The sequence below is a fragment of the Calypte anna genome, chromosome 1 (genome assembly GCF_003957555.1).
Source record: "Calypte anna isolate BGI_N300 chromosome 1, bCalAnn1_v1.p, whole genome shotgun sequence".
NCBI classification, from domain to species: Eukaryota; Metazoa; Chordata; class Aves; order Apodiformes; family Trochilidae; genus Calypte; species Calypte anna.
Window position 1 is genome coordinate 62,011,945 of NC_044244.1, and position 18,980 is coordinate 62,030,924.

Here is an 18,980-nt window from a genome sequence, read left to right on the forward strand (position 1 = left end):
CTGCTTGTATTTGAGTGGAAATGAACTTAATTGTTCAAAACTTTTGCTTGGCAGTTTCTCTGTATGGTCTGATCTACCTATCAAATGCATTTTAATTACCATTTTAATTATAAGGTTTTTGTAGAATTAGAAAATGAAGGTACAGGAACTTTCCAACCCAAACTATTCTCTGACTCCACGATATAGGGCACTGTAGAGTTTCTGGCCAGAAAAAACCACCATCAATCAGCTAGCCTGAGCTCTCATGAGCAGGATTTCCCAGTTCTGTACAAGGTCACTTGGCAGGTGAAAAGCAGTGATTTCCACACACCAGTCATATTCTGACACTTAATCACATCTCGACTGCTGCTGCTCCTCTGGTAGAATCTGTTAAATAACTCACACACACACCCCCTTTTCACCTAGTTTTTCATATGCTTTAGAAGAATTTTGATTTTGTCCCTTGTATACTGTTTGCCCTGCGTTTAAACCTCCCCTTGAGATGCCTTATCATAAGGCACAGCTCAGAGAGGGTACTTCTAAATCATTTTTTTTTAATTTCCAGAATCCCTTCCCAGGGCACTGAAGAATCTTCTGCTTTTCCAGGCAGTGCAGGATTGCAAGTAAACAAGTACAGCTTGCTGTCCTCTGAGCACAAATCAATTATAATTGACTTGGCCCCAATGGACTGGTAGGACTCAGACTCTCCCTGCACAGAGAGAGGCAGTCACAGCCACACACATGTAGGGCTTGGGGTACTAACCCTTCCCTTCCCTCTCCAGTAGGTCAATACAAAGTAAAGCCTGAGTCCTGCTCTTTAGTTTGGCAGGATGCTTAAAGCATGCTGGAGGAAGGCAACCACTGTTACTGACTCTGCTTTTCTCCTGCAGAAGTGAAGTATTCACAGGGGAATGATGGAGTCAGGGAGGGAGGAGCAAGTTTTCCTCCTGGAGCTGAGGACAAGTCATCCTCCTGTTCTGAAGGGTTACTCTGCCTTTCCATCCGTGCATCAGTATTTTCCAGGCTGGAAGGAAGCCGTGCTTCTAAAGCTCAGGCTGTTAATTGGAAAAGTTTGCCAGGACAGACCTAATGACACAGCCTGTGCGACACAGCCACAGTAAAGACAGGACTTTTCATAAGTGAATGAGCACCAATTTGAAAGAGCTACTTTATTTCAGAAGTCTCTCACTCCTCATCAGCACAAACTGTGAGCCCCAAATGCTGCAAACAAACCTGTTGTTTTCAACCCTTCCAAGCCTTGCTGCATCTTCACCCCAAGAAGCAGCTGTCCTACCCACCCTGGGCTCCACAAGCAAACAGAAAGCAAGAGAGCAGCCAGCACTGTAAAATGGGACTTTTCACCCCTTGCTCAGGCGCAGCCTTGAGCAGAGGGTGACTTCCAGAAAGCTGAGCAGGAACTCTGTGTCCTTCCTGTGATAAAAACCAGACTGTCTGGAGCTGGATACCACTCACTTGTGTTTAACTCCCTGGACTGGAATCTATGAGTCAAACTGACTTGCACAGAGCAACACTGAACTGGTGGCACAGGCAGGACCTGGAGACGCCACCCTGAAGCTCCTGTAATGCTGCTACTCCCACCCACAATGATCATTTCTCTCCTCTGGATGATCCAGAGCCATTCCTCCCACAATACTTATGCCCCCAGTTGCAAAATTAATAGTCAAGACAGCACTGGGGCTGGACCAGAGAGAGTTAATGGGGTTATAAAGGGTTTTGCTGGCCTATTTTTCAGGCAGGCACCCTTTAATCTCCTTTGGAAACACCTTCACACAAAGGCTGGTACAGTAGCTCAGCTGGAGCCAGGATTTAACATGGAAGAACTTGTCCCAAAGAGATTAAAAGCAGCAGTCAGGCACTGACCTTCCTGTCAGACAGGCAGGAATTTCTCACCAGGGACAGGGAGGTGAGGAGTGTGACCAGGTCCCAGGGAAGTCCTGCAGCATGCCACAGCTCCCATCATCTATATGCACCCATCATTCTCCTTAGGGAAGCCAGAGCAAGCCTGACAGTAGCAGGGACAATTCATCACAAGCTGCTGGGACAGTGCAGAGCAGCACCCCATGCACAGGCTGCCTCCACAGCATAGGAATATCTGCTGGAAACTGGGGGATGGCTAATGACACTCAAGATGAAAGGTTACATCCCACTGCCCATTCAGACTCAACTCCCCAGAAAACAGGTGGAAGCATAAGTGAAGGTGGAGGGCCAGAGTACACACTAATACTACAGCCCTGCTTTATGCCCACAGAAGGGGAAAAGAAGAGACAGGAGAAAAGAAAAAGGAGGGAGAGAAGGCAACCACATTCACCCATGCACTCACTTAGCCACCCCCCTTCCTCCACCTTACCTGGGGGTCCCCAAGGCGACTGAGGTCTGGATAAAGGTAAAACAGGATTCCCTGGGATGCCCCAGGCAGGGAGACTCCCCTGATCAGCAGAACAATCAGCATGAGGTATGGGAATGTGGCCGTGAAATAAACCACCTGGGAGGAGGACAAAGTGATAAGCATGAGTGAGCAGCAGGGGCCAGAGCACACAGTGTTGGCTGGCAGCACATCACTGACCCGAGGGCTGGGGGATTTGGGCACTGGCAGGCATGGCTCAGGCTGCCTTGCCAAGCACCTTGTGATCACCTGTGGTAGAAAGAAATGTTTTAAAATGAACCCAGTGAATTTATGTCATTCCCTGATGTGTTTGGAACCAGAGAAAACCTTACTTGTCCTAAAAGCAATCCAGACCCTGAGCCAGACTGCCACCAGGCTGGAGTCAGAGTAGCTGTACTGAAATCAGCTTTGTAAGGGGTAGGGGTGTGCACATGGATACTGGGGGCAGCTCCATCTCTGATGTATCCATCTGCACACCCCTACCCCAAACAGAGTCTGAGGCACACACAGAAAGTCTCTTCTCCACATCATTTAGTAGGAAAGGCAAAAGGGTGTGCAGGTAAGAGATCTACCCCGAGATGTGATTGCTACCAAAGGACCACCAGGGACAACACTGAGGGTCCCCCCCTCGGGACTGGCACGGGCAACTGGCTTGTGCCCACCACTCCCAGCTGCAGTGACTGGCAGCTGCTGCCTCAGACTGACCCCTGCTCAAATACCCAACATGGGCATTTCAAACAGAGCAGGGCAGCACATCTCATGCTTGTCACCAAGGATGCAGCCCCAAACAGGACTTCTAACAAATATCCTCTTTTTTTTTTTTTTAATGTACCTAGCCCCGTGAGCAATGCAGACATACTCAGGTAGGGTCAAAAGCCTTCCTCTAGCAAAGCAGCCACATCCCTTGGGGAAATGCAGCAGGCCAGCATCAGCTAATCCATTCAGGGACTCCATGCCTGGTAAATTTAACATTCAATTTTGGTATTATCAGGGTACTTTTAGGACAACTCAGGCTAATTGCTGTAGTGTGCCACAACAACACAATGTAGACTGTGTTTCCCATATAAACAAACTGATATCAAGGGCTCATACAGCCTCCTCCATAATTCAAGTAGTGTCATTAAACCCCACACCTTCAAGACTTATTCACCACCTTGAAAAAAAGCTGTTCAGTCTGTTGTATCATGCTAGGCCAAAAAAGAAATGTTTTTCCTGTATGGACATGCTGCGTGAAGATTCTCATCAGCAGGCTTCACCTCAATGCTGCCCTACAGCTCTTTTCTCAGCTTTGGCTGTCACGTGCTGAAGAGCTAAAGCTCTTCTTAGGAGGAACTACAAAAGGTAATAATGTGAAATGATCTATTTCTCACACCTGCCCACCCATACAGAATGAGTTTTTTCAAAACCCACCTAAAGCTCACCATCTCAGAGCAGGAGTTGTAGGCTCTGCCACACCTATGGCAGTTTCTGCACCAGAGGAGGTCCTACAAAGAACTCCTGGAGAGTTCCACCACTTCCATTCCACCCCTGAGTTAATCCTTATGATCTGAGTAGTGAATAAAAAAAGAGATTTTTCTCGATCCACTGTGATGTCCTCCATCCAAATCAAGCAATGTCCAAAGCACATCAAACTGCAGCTCAAGTCCTCCTCTTAGCCAGGATTCACACTCTGCAGTGAATCAGTTTTGTAATGCAGAAGGACAGAAGGATTTGAGAGGTAACTCATCCATGAAAAAAAAAAACCACCACATAACTAGAATATCATATCTATCTGCAGCTCCAGGTTTTCTATACATTTCATGTGCTCTACTCAATAGGTCAGGGCAGTCTTGGGTGATGCCACAGAGGTCAGTGAAAAACAACTTCTTGCTGAGGCTCATGATTGTCTGAGATGTCTGTGTGTGCAGATACATCCCTCTGAATCTGCATCCTGAACATGGAAGGAACACAGGGACAATATCCTTCAACACAGGCAAACACCCTCATTCTGTTCATTTGCAGATTTTCAAGGAGTCTCTGATCTAGAGCTGTTCAGTGACAGTTAATCAAATCTGCAAGTCCTGAGAGTTTAACAGTCATCCCTGTATTTACCATACAACCAAATTCTTGCTTCAGAAAAGGACAGGATGTGAATCTAATCTTCCCCAGCTCATGAAAGCAAGATTTAAAACAAAAATCAAAAAACCTCAACCCATTGCCTATGAACCCTAGAGCACATTCTTCCAGAATACCAGGCTGCACATTGTCAGCTGGGTCTCTAAATAACATGATTTTTAGGAGTTCAGAATACAGATGGATATTTGCCTGGCACATTATTTGGGTACACATTTTGCTAGCATCCTATGTGCTTTACAGCCTGCACAAACTGGCGCATTAAGCTTTTCACTCAACAGTCCCTCACATCTGCAATGAGACCAGAGAACTGGAGAATGTTTTGCTGTGTTAAAGGTGCCAAACTTCTATCTAACAACAGGAACATCTGGATCCAAGGAGATATTACTCAGTGCTTGGATCAGACCCAATCTTTTTATTTCTTGGGCAATGTTAGCACTAACTATATCACTAGGAACCTTGCCGGGATCATTGTGATCATTCTGTCACATGCTGGTCAACAACATCCAGGGTTTTATTTGAATCTGATCCACATGCCTCAGCAAAGTGGTTCCATCTGTTACAACCTCCTGCATCTGCAAGCACTCCTCAGGGATGGACAATCCCCATGTCAGAGGATGTGAATTGCTGCTGCTGTTCTGAGTACAGTGATTTCAGCTCATGGCATTTGCCCCTCTGCAGGAAAATCCCTGGGAATAAGGTATATCTCTTCCCCAACAGGATTGCATTCCCAGAGCTGTCATTTTAGCTGGATTATTAAATACGTGGGGAGCTGATAAACCTATGGATACTATTGCTTTACTGAAAGAAGTTTCTATTTTCAAGAAGACAAGATCCCACCACCAGAAGCCCTTTTTGCTAAAAGCCACTTGCTTTTAACCTAGAACTTGTATCTAAAGTAGAGTGGATTTGTTCTCAGCACTTCCCACACTATGTTAGCTGTATCTTAGTATCATATTTGGTGTTATTAGACTGCCTCTGCTTTCTTTTACCAGGCCACCACAGAAAGTAGTTGCTCTTTTCTTCTAATTTTACTCCATGGAAACCAGAAAAAAATCATCTCTGCAAGCTGCTTGGTTTCCCTGTCCTGTTTCATAATCCTTGACCATTTTGGAAGTAGGAGAAACTGCTAACATCCATCCCATCAACTTGATGGAAATGAATGCAGCTAAAATTTACACCCCATCACATATGATGTCTTGTTCAAAGCATACAGAGAAGACGCTCTTTAGTCAACAGACTAAACCTTTTCCTTTCCATCTGTTCTTGCTGGCTCCAGACAAAACTGGCTGGCAATGCATCAGGAGGTGGTAGCAGAAACTAGAGTAATGGGGTCAGTGCAAACTACAGTGGCACACTCTGCAACAGAGGGAGCATAGGTTGGAGCAGGACAGTCACAACAACCCTCCCAGAAGCATTCAAAAAATCATAGAATGGTTTAGACTGGAATAGACCTTAAAGATCATCTAGTTCCAATCCGCCTGCCATGGAAAAGGAACACCTCCCTTTCCCAACTAGACCAGGTTGCTCCAAGCCCCATCCAACCTGGCCTTGAACACTTCCAGGGAGGGGACATCAACAGCTCCTCTGCACAACCTGTTCCAGTGTCTCAGCACTCTCACAGCAATCTAAATCTACCCTCTCTCAGCTTAAAACTGTTAGCCCTTGTCTTATCACTATATGCCCCTGTAAAAAAAATCCCTCTCCAGCTATTACATGGGAATATAGATCTTGGAAGTTAATGCTTTGGGATGTCTCAGTGCTCCCATTCTTTTCTACCCAAAACACAGAGCCTAGCTCACACTGATGTTTCAAGTTGAGCCACAAAGGATCACACCAGCTTACTCAGGTGAAGAGGCTTGATCTCAGCCAAGGACTCACCTTGCCTGTGGACTTGACCCCTTTCCAAATGCAGAAGTAACAGATGATCCATGCCAGCAAGAGACACAGAGCCAGCTCCCAGCGCAGGCTGCCTAAGTGCTGGATGCCATCAGAAATCTTTAATACTCTCCTCCTGCATTGGGGGGAAGCAAATGAACATCCAGCTGTCACTGATATTGACCATTAACATTCCCAACTCCACACTGATTCTCACCACACCTCCACCATATCTGATAGTTTTGGGGAGAAAAAATTGTCTTATTAACAAGGCCCAGGTCTGAGCTGCAAGCCCCAAAACAATCAACCAGTGGCCCCCTCTAAAAGTACAGCCAGGCTGGCAGATCACACATGGACACTAACTCCAGTACCAGCCTGCTGGGCCAAGACATTTTTCCTCCTGTCCTCCTCCTACCCTTCATCTGTCATGTCCTCTAGGGTAAGAGCTCTCTCTCTGCAAGAATATGCAGCACTTAGCACACACAAGTTCTGCTCAGCTATTTTTTACACAGATTAAAAAGTTCTACATTTCTGACACACTTCAAACCTCAGAGTAAATGATACATTGCACTTACCATGCAGAATCCATCAGGACCGTCCAAGAAGCAATGCTGTTCAACCCCTTCTCCATAGCACAAGCTCAAGACCCAGAGAAGCATAGTATCCCATGCCATGAGTAAGACCCAGACAAGATCACAATAATCCCCACCTGTCAGAAGAAGCTGCCTCTTACAGCTAGCGTGGAGACTGAATCCTGGACTAGACTGACCTTGGTTCAGCTGAAGTCTTATGGTCTAACCCTGACCATGTAGCATCTTTACATGTTTACTTCAATTCTTCCTCATCACCTACAGAAGTAAGGACTCACCTTCTTCCATCTCCTACACCATACAGATGGGTCTAAGTGTGAAACACCACACCATCCCAAAAGCCCAAGAATGAGGCAGAGAGTGAGATGTACTACCCTGGAGCCCAGGAGCAATGCTTACCCTGCTGCAAAGAACAGCAGTTATCCTCAAATAAAGGTCATGCTCTTGGAGAATCACAGCCTGAGATACTCTGCTTTCCTTCCTGCCCACAGCCTTGCAGCCGATTGAGAGGATGAGAAGGGTCAGAAAAATCATGCTGACCCACCAGATACATTTCGTCATCTTGCTCTTTGCCCGCTTCTAAGGACATGAACTCTGGAACCAGTGCAGACTAACTAACAGGGCACTGTACTGCAACCAGAAGCCTCCCTCAGAAGCATGCCATCAGCCCACTGGCACATCTCAAGGAAATGGTGGCCTCCTACCTCCCAGCCCAGGGAGGGAAGAGACAGATGCTGCATCAGAATCAATGGGCAGTGGAAACTTCCAGCCCAATGTGCTTGTTCCCCAGGAACACAGGGATGGTCACTGCAGTGATGAGAACATCAACTTTTCCAGCAGCCAGCCTCAGGAAAAACAATCTAAAGCAGCCACCATGTAATCACATGGACGCAGCAGGCACAGGGAGTGCAGGCTCAGGAGGAACACAGGAGACAAGGAAAATTGAAAAACTTTAAAGTTTAGAGCCAGCATTCCCGTGCTGAGCCAGAGATGCCCTGGAGGCACCATGTGCTCTGCACTGACAGCACTCAGCACCACTGCTGAGGGCAGAGCCCTCCAACCATCCAGATGCACAAGGGAAATGCACAGTGGCAGCAAATGGGTTACTTGAACAGTCTGTTACCTTAGTCTCAGTGCCTAGCTGGGCCTTCTCTCCCAGGAGGTGCTGAGGATCATCAGAACTCCCAAGCCAACAGGGCCTATGCCTTCATGCTACTGTGTAGCCCCAAGGTAACTAACACCAGGGGAGAAAATTAGGGAACAAATTTCAGCATGAAGTAAGCTGACCCAAGCACTTCTTTTTGTCTTGAGTGAGTTTCTTTCCTTAGGATAGCTTGCATATTAGTCACTCTAAAATGAAAACATCACCTCTTTTGCTATTTTTAAGGTGAAGACTAGCCCACATACAAAAGTCACCATCCACCATACCAGAGCCTCCTGGAAACATGCTGGTTTCACCCAGCAGACAGATAGCACAGATCTCTTTCCTTTGAAAGGAATCTGATGCACCTACTGCATCACCAGCATGGACTTACACAATACACTACTGAGCTTTAAGTTCTCCTCTTCAACAGCTTCATACAATGAACATACTACAGCTTGCAAAACATGCAAACAAAAACCCATCACAGAGCTGCTGCTTTGTGGATCACCACAGATCTCATGCCACTCCCACCTATAGTCTTGGCACCCAAATCCAGAGCACAGGTACACTGGATGCAGCCACCTGGCAGGTCAAGGACTTGTCTGGAGCAGATTTCTCCTAACAGAACAAGAGCACTGGATAATCCACCTGATACGTAAACTGTAATCCAAACCACAGAAGAGGGTAATGGCCACTAGACACCCAGGGAGTGCCATGAACTTTTTTGAGTCTTGCACCCTGAGGAAGTCTGAAGTAAAGCTTCAGGAAAGGGGAACATGCAGCCAATTTGCCTATGTTGCAGGAGGAAACAACCAGACAAGGGAATTCACAGATGACAATGAAGAACTAAGAAGGAGGCAGTGAGAGGGGCTGAGCAAATGGTGAAAGGGAGAGTGAAACAGCAGAGGAGGAAGATGGGAGAAGAGAACAATAAATAAAATCTTAAGGACTAGAGGAGGCAAAGCATTGGGGTAAGGTTTCTTGCACAGTCAGCTAGCCATCACCAAGGTCAGGGACACTGAGAAGCCCAAGATGTCCAGAGGGGCAGGAATACAGTACCAGAGAAAGAGAAAGACAAAGTCAGATGGCTCTGAGGCACACCAGCACAGCTCCAGACAAATACCACAAGCCCAGCAATATTACCCTTGATTCATGGTTCTGCCCCTGAGAGCCTTCACCCTGAGCTCTCACGTCCTCTCCTGACAAGGAGGACACACATCCCACCATGGGGTTTGTTCCTTGCCCAGGGAAGGTATTTCCCAGGGGAAGGGTGGTACAGGCTTGTCCTTTACTTACTCCCAGAACTCGATGACAGGGGAGGTGGCATTTTCACTGGTCACATTGAGTGTTGAGTTCGCCTTCTGGAGCTCAACACAGTTCCCTGTGGGAGAGGTCCAAGGAAAGAGGGAGAGTTAGTAGCAGTGACAGGAGTACTGAAGGATCTTAAAAACCCCTCCCCTTCCATCCACAGTGTCAACACTCATGGACTCCTACACAAACTTTGTATAGTTCAAAAGATGCACAAAAGATGCCTTACCCACCTCCAGGGTAAGGCTGTCAAGAAACCTAGGACAATTAAGACAATGGCATTTAATTTGTCCTTCCAGTGGGCATTGTGAGCACTCCCAGACAGCACTGAGCCTATGATTAATGCACAGCACAGAAAACTGGAAGATGCCAAGAAGGAAGGTGCTCATGATGGCTGGAGCCCAGAGCAGGAGCCACCAGGGAGGTGCACTGCACAAAACTGGTCAGGTGCTCCAGGTCACTGGGCATTGCAAAAACCTAGATCAACCAAGCCTTTTCCCCAAAAGTGCCAGCAGCACAGCAGTGGCTCACATTCCCACTCACGAAGGGGAAGGCTGCTCTGCTGAGGCTTGGCTCTGGACAGCATCAGGTTCCCTCAGCCAGGGTCTGATGGAAGATTGGGATGGGGCTCTGCACCCACCTGTGTTCCACTCATGGTCACAGCTGCCCCAGGGAAGGTCGATGGTGAATGAACTGAAGAGATAAAACAAGGCCCAGGCCAGGACAACGATGTAGTAAAAATTCAGCAGAACCACGATGACCTGTGAGGCGTAGCCAATTCCTGCAGGAAGTGATTCCCAAAGGCAGGTGACCCACATGCCAGGGGAGAGGAACAAGATTTCCCCTCAGGAGGTGCTCAACCAATGTTTTCATCTGCTGCTTTGCATTTTGACTGTGCTGCAAGATGAATACCAGAGGAGCCACTGCCAGAGCCATTATCCCAAAGCCCACCTTGCCACACAAGCAGCAGTCCAAGCAGGAGCCCCGGGGAAGCCCTCTTCCTGCCATCCTACCACAGCCTTCCCTCGTGAAAAGGTGGAGAGAATCTGGGCATGGAATAGAACATTATGGTTGGAAAGTCACCCAAAGTGACAAAAACATGTGATGGTGGCCCACCTGCTGAATAATAGCTCTTCTACCAAAATCCAGTTGTTTGGGGTTTTTTTTTTGCACATCCCTTTTCACTTTTGTTTGGGAAGCTTTGATATGAACACCACACACCTTGTCTGGGAGGTGCTGGAGAAGCATCTAAATGTTTTGCTATGTGGGAAGGAGGCAACTGAGACTCTCAGAGAAATAATGGAAATTGTCTTCAGGCTGGATGACTGCTGAAACAGTGCTAGAAGTGGATCTGGTTGCTATTTATTAAGATATTGACACTTTTCACCACTAAGTTTTTAAGCCACATGCAAACACATCAAAAATTACAAAATACAAAAAATTACATAGCATTGAATTTAAAAAGTAGTTTTAGGTTCCTCATACCTGCCAGCAGCATTTTCATCATTTAGGTTGTGGAGGACAACCTTGGCTGAGTTCAAAGCTCCTGGTCAAAACCATGGACATTAAGAAGGAAATCACAGTGCAACATAATGATGGGGAACAATTTGGTCATAATAAAGGGGATCACTTTTTCCAGCATGATTTTGGAAAAGCGGTATCTGGTGGCCCTTGCAGGCTGGGATCACCAGGGATGGGAAGCAGATGTGTGGAGGTACACACCATCCAGACTGTGGGTAGAGGCACCCCTGCTTGTCCCCTTGGTCTCCCAAGCCCCACCATGCCCTCCTGATCTCATCCCACTCACCTTCAAAGAGAGGGCAGATCCTGCGCCAGGCTGTCACCCCTCCCTGGCTGGTGTACTGCCCGAGTGCTGTCTCCAGGAAGAAGACAGGGATCCCACACGTGAAGAGGAAGATGAGGTAGGGGATGAAGAAGGCACCTGGCAGATTCAAGTGGCAGATAGGAAAAATTAGAGAATTACAGGCCGTTCAGTTTCACCTCTGTGCCTGGTAAAATCATGGAACAGATCCTCCTGGAAGCATTGCTGAGGCAAAAGAATAACAAAGAGGTGACTGAGTATAATCAACATGGCTTCACCGAAGGCAAATCATGCCTGACAGACCTGATGGTTTCCTATGAAAAGGTCACAACATCAATAGACAAGGGAAGAAGAACTGATGACATTTATCTAGACCCAAGCATAGGCTTTGACACTGTCCTATATGATATCATGGTCTCCAAGCTGGTAAAAAAATGGGATTGGTGGGTGGATTACTTAGTGGATAAAGAACTGGCTTGACAACCCCACCCAAAGAGTGGCTGCCAACAGGGCCATGTCCAAGTGGAGGCCAGTGACAAGTGGAGTCCCTCAAGGATCAGTATTGGGACCGCTCTTGTTTAACATCTCCATCAGCGATATGGACGGTGACATTGAGTGCACCCTCAGCAAGTTTGCTGATGACACCAAACTGTGTGGTGTGGCTGACACACTGGAGGGAAGGGATGCCATCCAGAGGCACCTTGAGAGGCTGGAGAGGTGGCCCATGCCAGCCTCCTGAAGTTCAACAAGACTAAGTACAAGGCCCTGCATCTGGGTTGAGGCAACCCCAAGCACTGACATAGGCTGAGCAGTGACTGGATTGGGAGCAATCCTGAGGAAAAGGACCTGAGGGTGCTGGTGGATGAGAAGTTCAACATGAGCCACCAGTGTACACTTGCAGCCCAGAAAGCTGACCCTACGCTTGGCTGCATCAAGAGAAGTGTGGCCAACAGCTTGAGGGAGGTGATTCTCCCCCTCTACTTCACTCTTGTGAGACCCCACCTGGAGTATTGTGTCCAGTTCTGGAGCCCCTCTTACAAAAAAGATATGGATGTGCTGGAACATGTCCAGAGAAGAGCCATGAGTATGATCAGTGGTCTGGAGCACCTCTCCTGTGAAGACAGACTGAGAGAGTTGGGGTTGTTCAGTCTGGAGAAGAAAAGACTTGAAGGAGATCTTATTGTGGTCTTCTACTTTAAATGAGCCTACAAGAAAGCTGGTGAGGGACTTTTTAGGATCTCAGGTAAGTGGTAGGACTAGGGGGAATGGGTTAAAACTAGAATTAGGTAGATTCAGATTAGACATTAGGAACAAGTTCTTCACCATGAGAGTGGTGAGACACAGGAACAGGTTGCCCAGAGTGGTGGTGGAAGACCCATCCCTGGAAGTTTTTAAGGCCAGGCTGGACAGGGCTCTGAGCAACCTGATGTAGTGGGAGGTGTCCCTGCCCATGGCAGGGGGGTTGGAACAAGATGATCTTAAAGGTCCCTTCCAACCATGAAAATTCTATGATTCTATGAAAATAAGTCCCATGGAGTGACTGGAGCCAGACTCTCCAACCTAGCAGTGAACAGGTCCCTCCTTGGGGGACATAGCCTGGGAGGGATGGGGCTGCAGGGGCAGGAAGACCGTGATGTCAGGAAAACAGAGTTTTTCTCATGTTTCATCTCCTGGAATTATGTGATTGCATGAGAAACTCAGCATTTAGAAAAGACAGAGAGGAAAGGGAAGATTCTAGGCCTGATTTTTGTGCAGAAAAACCAAAGTTCTCAATATCTGTACAGAAATGTAAAAAACCCTGCTGTAAAACCTGTGTGACTTTTAATCAAATTTGTGGTTCCTTTCAGTCTGATCATTCTGAGTAAGCTGACAAGCCCATGGATGACAGCACCAAGAAACTGAGGACCACACATCTTCACACAGTCTGAAGGTTTTCTCAGTCATTTGCTCACCAAAAAGCATCAGATACAAATGAAAAGCAAGAAGTGCAGGAAAATATGTACATCACACCAGTGGCCAGGGATGCCTTCCTGCTCAAACCCTGTCATGAAACCAGGCAGGGAGAGATTAAATGCATCAGGTTTTAGACTACACAGGCTGATGTTAAATGCAGTAATGGCTTTTTCCCCACAGGAGACAGCCCTGCAAGATGGTCCATGCTCCCTACTCCGTTCCTGGGCCACCAAAGGTTCCCAAGCCTTGCTGCATTGGCAGGGACATGGGGCAGAACAGAGAGCTGGCATGGAAAGGGGTGGCCCTAAGCCTAGCATGGCTGCTGGGCTGCAGTGGGCTCAGAGGGGCACGTAAGGTTGAAAGTGGCAACCCAGGCAGCCACTAAATGTGTCTCCCCTGCATTGACCTTTTTTGACTGCTGAGATGCTGCCTCTGGGGTCGGGTCAGCAGGGATGTATGGGAAATAAGAACCCCAGTGCACAAACAAACTCAGAAGCCAAGAGGTTTCATTAAGGAGCTTAGCTAGCATACAGGGGTAGGGAGAGAGAAGAGGGGCTTTAGGGACCAGCCAGAAGTCTCACACCCCACACACATCACAGAGAGTTACAGAACCACAGCCTTCCCCTTCTTGCAAAACCAAAAAAAAATCCAAAAACAAACCCCAGAGCAATCAACAAAATAGACTGGGAGGGCATCCTGGCAGCTCTCTGTGGGCAAATAGTATCTGAAGGAGAGGATGCTGACAGCCAGCAGCCCTGTGGGAACAACAAGCATCTGTCCACATGCTCTCCCCTCTACCAGCTGATGAGGGCAGAGGAAACGGCTGCATCCATACAGCCCCTTCAACCCCCACCATACATTCAGCCATACAAATCATACAAAAAATTGGATCCAATCATACAAAATTGGATCCTATTTCCAAGAGACATCATCGTTGTACAAAAGTTTGTATTTAACTGAACTGCAGTGAGGGAAGGCCTCTGAGGTGGCCCAGGTCAAGCTCTCCAACCTGACTTTCCCTTACTTGCCAGTCTAGCCTGTCACCTTCCTCGGGTACCTCAGGTTTCACATTTTGGAAAACTCACTGGAGAGTCCCAACACATGGGCTGTGAAATGATGCAAGATCGTGGTGGGTCTGAAAGAGGGATTCGCAGAGCCACATTCGGGCCAGGGGCTGTGACCTGCTGGGCTCCCCTTGTCCCCTAGGTGGGCGGATAGGCAGGGTGGGACAACCCTGGCACCAGCCCCACCGCCACCCCCCTGTCTCATTTCGGCTGGCAAGAGGGCTGCTGCTTGCCCAAGACAGGCAGGGAAGGGCAGCTGATAGGCAGGAGGGGCTTCAGGAAGGAAAAGCTGCAGAGAGGCACCCATCAGAGCCACCCTGCACAACCACTGTGGGCTGTGGGGGTGGCAGGGGAGGAGAGGCCATGGCGGGGGGGGGCTGATGGGGCTCCATCAGCACAACTCAGCACCCCCACAGTGCTGGCTGATGTCCCTCCAGCCCCCATCTCGGGCCGGTGGACACTGTGGAAGGTGAAGGGGCAAATGCTGCCACACGCGGCCTCCGCCATGGCTCCCTTCCCCCTCCGCAGGCACGGGGAGTAGAGCGCCCCGGGGAGCAGAGGGATGGGGAGACCAAGGGAGGGGGTGCAGGGCTGGCAGCCACAGCTTCAGGCAGGATTCCCCACTATTGCCTGGTTGGTGGGGACAGCCTGCCCTGGGAGGGCCCAGTCCTGTCACAAAAGCAAGAAGAACATGGGTTGGGGTTTTTTTCCTCCTTTTTTTCCTTTTTTTCTTCTCTCACCTGTGTAAGGCCTGGTTATCAGACAGCCAGCATGAAATATGCAAGTGACTACTCTTCCTTTCCTGTGTGGAAATAACCCTAAAGAGAAGACAAGAGAGTGGCTGCCCTTCTTCGCATAACTCGGATTTTGCAGATATCTTCTTTGTGAGGAGCCTGATAATTAAGCCAAGCAAAGCAAGAGCAGAGAGGGTTTTTCACTGCTGCCTACACACATTTCAGTGGGGGTGAAAGTCAGACAGTGGGGCAGAGCTGCTTCAGCTGGACAGCAGTGTTGGCATGAGAGCTAATGGCTGTAGGCTGGCTGTGATTAACCTGAAAGTTAAATAAAGGTCCCTCACCTTTACTGAGGTTTCAGAGAAGCAAGTTCCTGGACCAGCTTGGTCAAAAGAGTACAGGACAAAACATCCGGCAGATTTTAAGATTGATCTTGAGACATCACAAGGGATTTGATACAACACCAGTTGGGGTGGGCTGGGCTCCACAAAGCAGGAGGGAGGCTGGAGTCCTGCACAGCATCATCACACTGTCCTGCCCCAGGAGAAGCCATCTGGGAAATGCTTTCCTCTTTGCACGAGCATCTCATGCTCCATCCTCTCTCTAACCTCATGGGAAGGGGGCTGGATGTGAAAAATTCACCCAAGACTTCAAACTCCTCATAGTCTGCCACTTCACAGGGCTTTGCTTCTTGCCCATTTCTCAGGGGAAAAAAGGCTGAGAAACCCTTTTGCATCTTGCCTCTGCTGTCCAAACATATGTGGCAGCTTCCTTTTCCCTGAGTCCTCCTTGAGCTCATCCCTCGCCCCATTGGAGAGGTCAGGGTGGGGGGAGCAGGAGGGAAAGAGGTACCAGGACAGGATCCTGGGTCCTGCTTCTCCAACGGGATGGCACCCAGGTATAGCAGCGAGAGTAGACACGGCTCAGCAAGCAGCTAAGAAATGTTTCCCATGGAAAAAGAAAACAAAAAAAATCCTCCTTTTTCAACAAGGAAAGAAAATGCTGGACCACCTGGTGAAAAGAAGCAAAGCACTGAGGAAAGCACAGCATGAAAGTAGCTAAACAGCAGTTAATCCTCTTTTATGCCACTGGATGAAAGCAGTTTAGTGAGGCCCATGAGACTACCCCAAGCTCAAGCCAGGGGATTTCAGCCCCATGTCCCCAGGTCTTGTTCCCTGCCAACTCACAGCCAAGCTGTCCCCTGTCCCCTGCCCTTCCGGAGAGCCCAATTAGCAATTAATCACTAGACAGGGAGAGCAACTCCCTCCCTCCCTCCATGTGCCACTGAGCCAAACTTGAGAAAACCTTAGGACTTTAATTTTCAACTTTTTTTTTTTTTAAGATTTACTCCCTTAAAAGGCAGAGACAAAGTAAAAGCAGGCAAAAACACCAATAAAAGCTCACAGCAACCCTCCACCTGCAAAAACAAGCCCAGTTACACTGCCAAGCCATGGGGCAGCCCAGCCTTGAAGGGACTGACCGATCCCCCCACTGGTGTCTGCCGAGCACAGCTGGATCAGCACAAACGTGCCAGCACCTCACAGGTAACAACAACCCCCTGCTCCTTCTCTCTTCATCAAACATCTCCATCTGCACCCCTGACAACCTTGATGTGTAGTTCAGGGGAAGGCACTCCCTCTCCTCCATGCTGGAAGCTCCAGTGGATGCCAGGGGGCACTTTGGGGCACAGTGCATGTCTTGTACTTCTGCACTGAGGCAGGAAAAAATCCCTTGTTCTGCTCTGTCCCTGCCACCTCACCACAGGACCTGGTGGACCCCTCCATGGTCACAATTCTGCTGATAACCCACTGCCAGGGGAGAGCAGTGTGTCAGAGCAAATGTCAGCAAATGTGTCAGAGGCAGGAGGGCCTGCAGAAAGCACACTGGTGACCAAGAATCCCCCAGGCTGCCTGGGGCCAGGGCTGCACTTACCTCCACCATTCTTATAGCAGAGGTAGGGGAAGCGCCAGACATTTCCCAGGCCGATGATCTCCCCAGCCACGGACAAGACGTACTCCAGCTTGTTGTTCCACTGCCCTCGCTCCAAGGTCTGGTTCTCCTCCTTCTCCTTTTCCACGTCGGAGTGTGCAGTCACCATTTCGCCATTACTGATGGCGCCAGGGACTCCGTAATCCATCCCACCTTCAGAAAGAGTTCCCTCTGTTACATTCAGCACAAGCCATGCAACAAGGCAGAAATTCAGGCTCCAGGAGGTGAGAGAATACACACACACACACACTGAGCCATTCCTCTCTTGCTCTTTATAACAACTCCTGCTGGCAGCAAGGCTTGAAGAGCACGCATGCACGCATGCGCTTTCATTGCTTAGTCCAAAACCAGTTCTTAAAAGCCACTATCAGTGTCATTATTTTTACTTGACTCATCTCAAAACACTTCTGCTTCTGGAAGCCCATCCTTCTAGCACAGTGTTTCACAGAAGACCCAGCAGCTCAGCCAGGAGCTCCCACCACAGCGGGTACTGGGAATAGACTTAAGGCTGGAGCAAGATAAGAGTGAGAGCAAATGCTTGACAAGATATTTTATAAGGGTTTGTTTTCACTCCTGTTGCTGCTTACCAAGATCTAGTATAAGAGACTATGCAATGAAGGTCAGAAAACACGCAGAAATCATAGATATGTGCACAGAGGAAAAATTGAAACAGGACGGAAACAAGTTTCTGCTGTCGGGGGTGGCAACTGTTGCTGGCAGCCTACTAGACTGTGAGTAAAGGTGATTCTTTTCAGGATGAAAAGAAAATACAAAATAAGTCTGCAGATGCCATGGCTGTCAGGGACCTCTCATCTCCCATGGTCTGCCTCTCCAAACATCTCTCCATTGCCTGACAAGGCTCCTCACAGTACCACTTTTGGGAAGCTCTGGCACCTCAAGAGCTTCTGCTGTCTCTAAACAGATCCCTGCTAAGAGAGGTGAAAGACCGGCACAGAATAGGTGGACACCACTCCAACTGTCCCACCTCCCCCTCTAAACCTCCAAGAGGACACTTATCCTCTCAGGAAAGCCGTGGCATGGTGTGCCTGTTAATTCACAGCTGGTGCCCCAGAGCACAGATGGGAGAGAGGCACGAGAGGTGCGGGTGGCAACATCTCTGCTAGAGCCATTTAGGAGGCTCAGGGGGTGTTTGAAGCTGTTCCTCAGGGGCTGGTCACCCTTCTGGCCACTGAGCCCCATGGGGCAAAGGGTGAGGACTGCAGTTCCCACCAGTGCCCAGTGCCAAAGCTGAAATCTCTGAGGACTGTCTCCCAAGGAGGGCACTTTTCCCTACAGAGTGCCAGCCCTTCAGCCCGCTCATGCCCAGAGGTAGCTCCCCCAGCCCCAGCCTAATGTTGCCATTCATTACTGCCTGCAACTCCTGCACCAGGAGAGCAGGAAAAGGCACTGGTAGCAAGTGACACTCTTTCCCATCCGAGGAGAAAAAACACAAAAGCAAAACAGCACTTTCAAACTCTCCCCTCCCCCTTACACAGTCCTCTATAAAACACTTTGAGACATGAAGAGGAGCAAGAAACACTGGCAGGCGTTTGACAGCGGCCACAAGGAAGGTCCAGGAGGACCCCTCCACACTAGAAAATGATTAAACAGGCAGAAAGCACACCATGACCTCTCATCTATGGCAGACCCAGGTGGGTGCGGGGCACGGGGGGAGCAGGAGAGAAGAAAACAGGGGCAGAGGTGTTACCTTGCGGATGGCGCGGTCAGGGCACAAGCCGATGGGAGACGCAAAGGCAGGACCGAAAGGTGCTGGCTATTTAAAGTGTGGAAAGAAAAAATTTCAGCGGTGGTGTAATCCTAGACTTTGCCCAACCCACATTCCTTCCCCCACCCCCCAGGGCTGGACAAAAACCTACACATGACTGATTTCATGGCCAGTGCAAAGGGGTTCGTTCCCCCCCGCCTACAAGAAGGGCTCACGCTGCCTCCACCAGCGCTCTCCTCAGGCCAGGATCACTTGGCTCCTACTCTCCGTCATGTCT

The 18,980-nt window shown here is 48.8% G+C and overlaps 1 protein-coding gene across 1 annotated transcript in view; it reads right to left on the reverse strand.

The window, feature by feature from the left end:
• LOC103530147 (sodium- and chloride-dependent GABA transporter 2) overlaps positions 1-18,750 on the reverse strand; it is a 34,082-nt gene extending 15,332 nt beyond the window's left edge. The window contains exons 1-7 of the mRNA XM_008495687.2: positions 18,686-18,750; positions 16,921-17,130; positions 11,223-11,357; positions 10,056-10,196; positions 9,404-9,488; positions 6,377-6,509; positions 2,348-2,482 (exon numbers count right to left, since the gene is read on the reverse strand). Coding sequence (XP_008493909.1) covers positions 2,348-2,482; positions 6,377-6,509; positions 9,404-9,488; positions 10,056-10,196; positions 11,223-11,357; positions 16,921-17,125 — 834 coding nt within the window. The 5' untranslated portion in view covers positions 17,126-17,130; positions 18,686-18,750. The remainder of the gene's footprint in view (positions 1-2,347; positions 2,483-6,376; positions 6,510-9,403; positions 9,489-10,055; positions 10,197-11,222; positions 11,358-16,920; positions 17,131-18,685) is intronic.
• Positions 18,751-18,980: the final 230 nt, after the last annotated feature.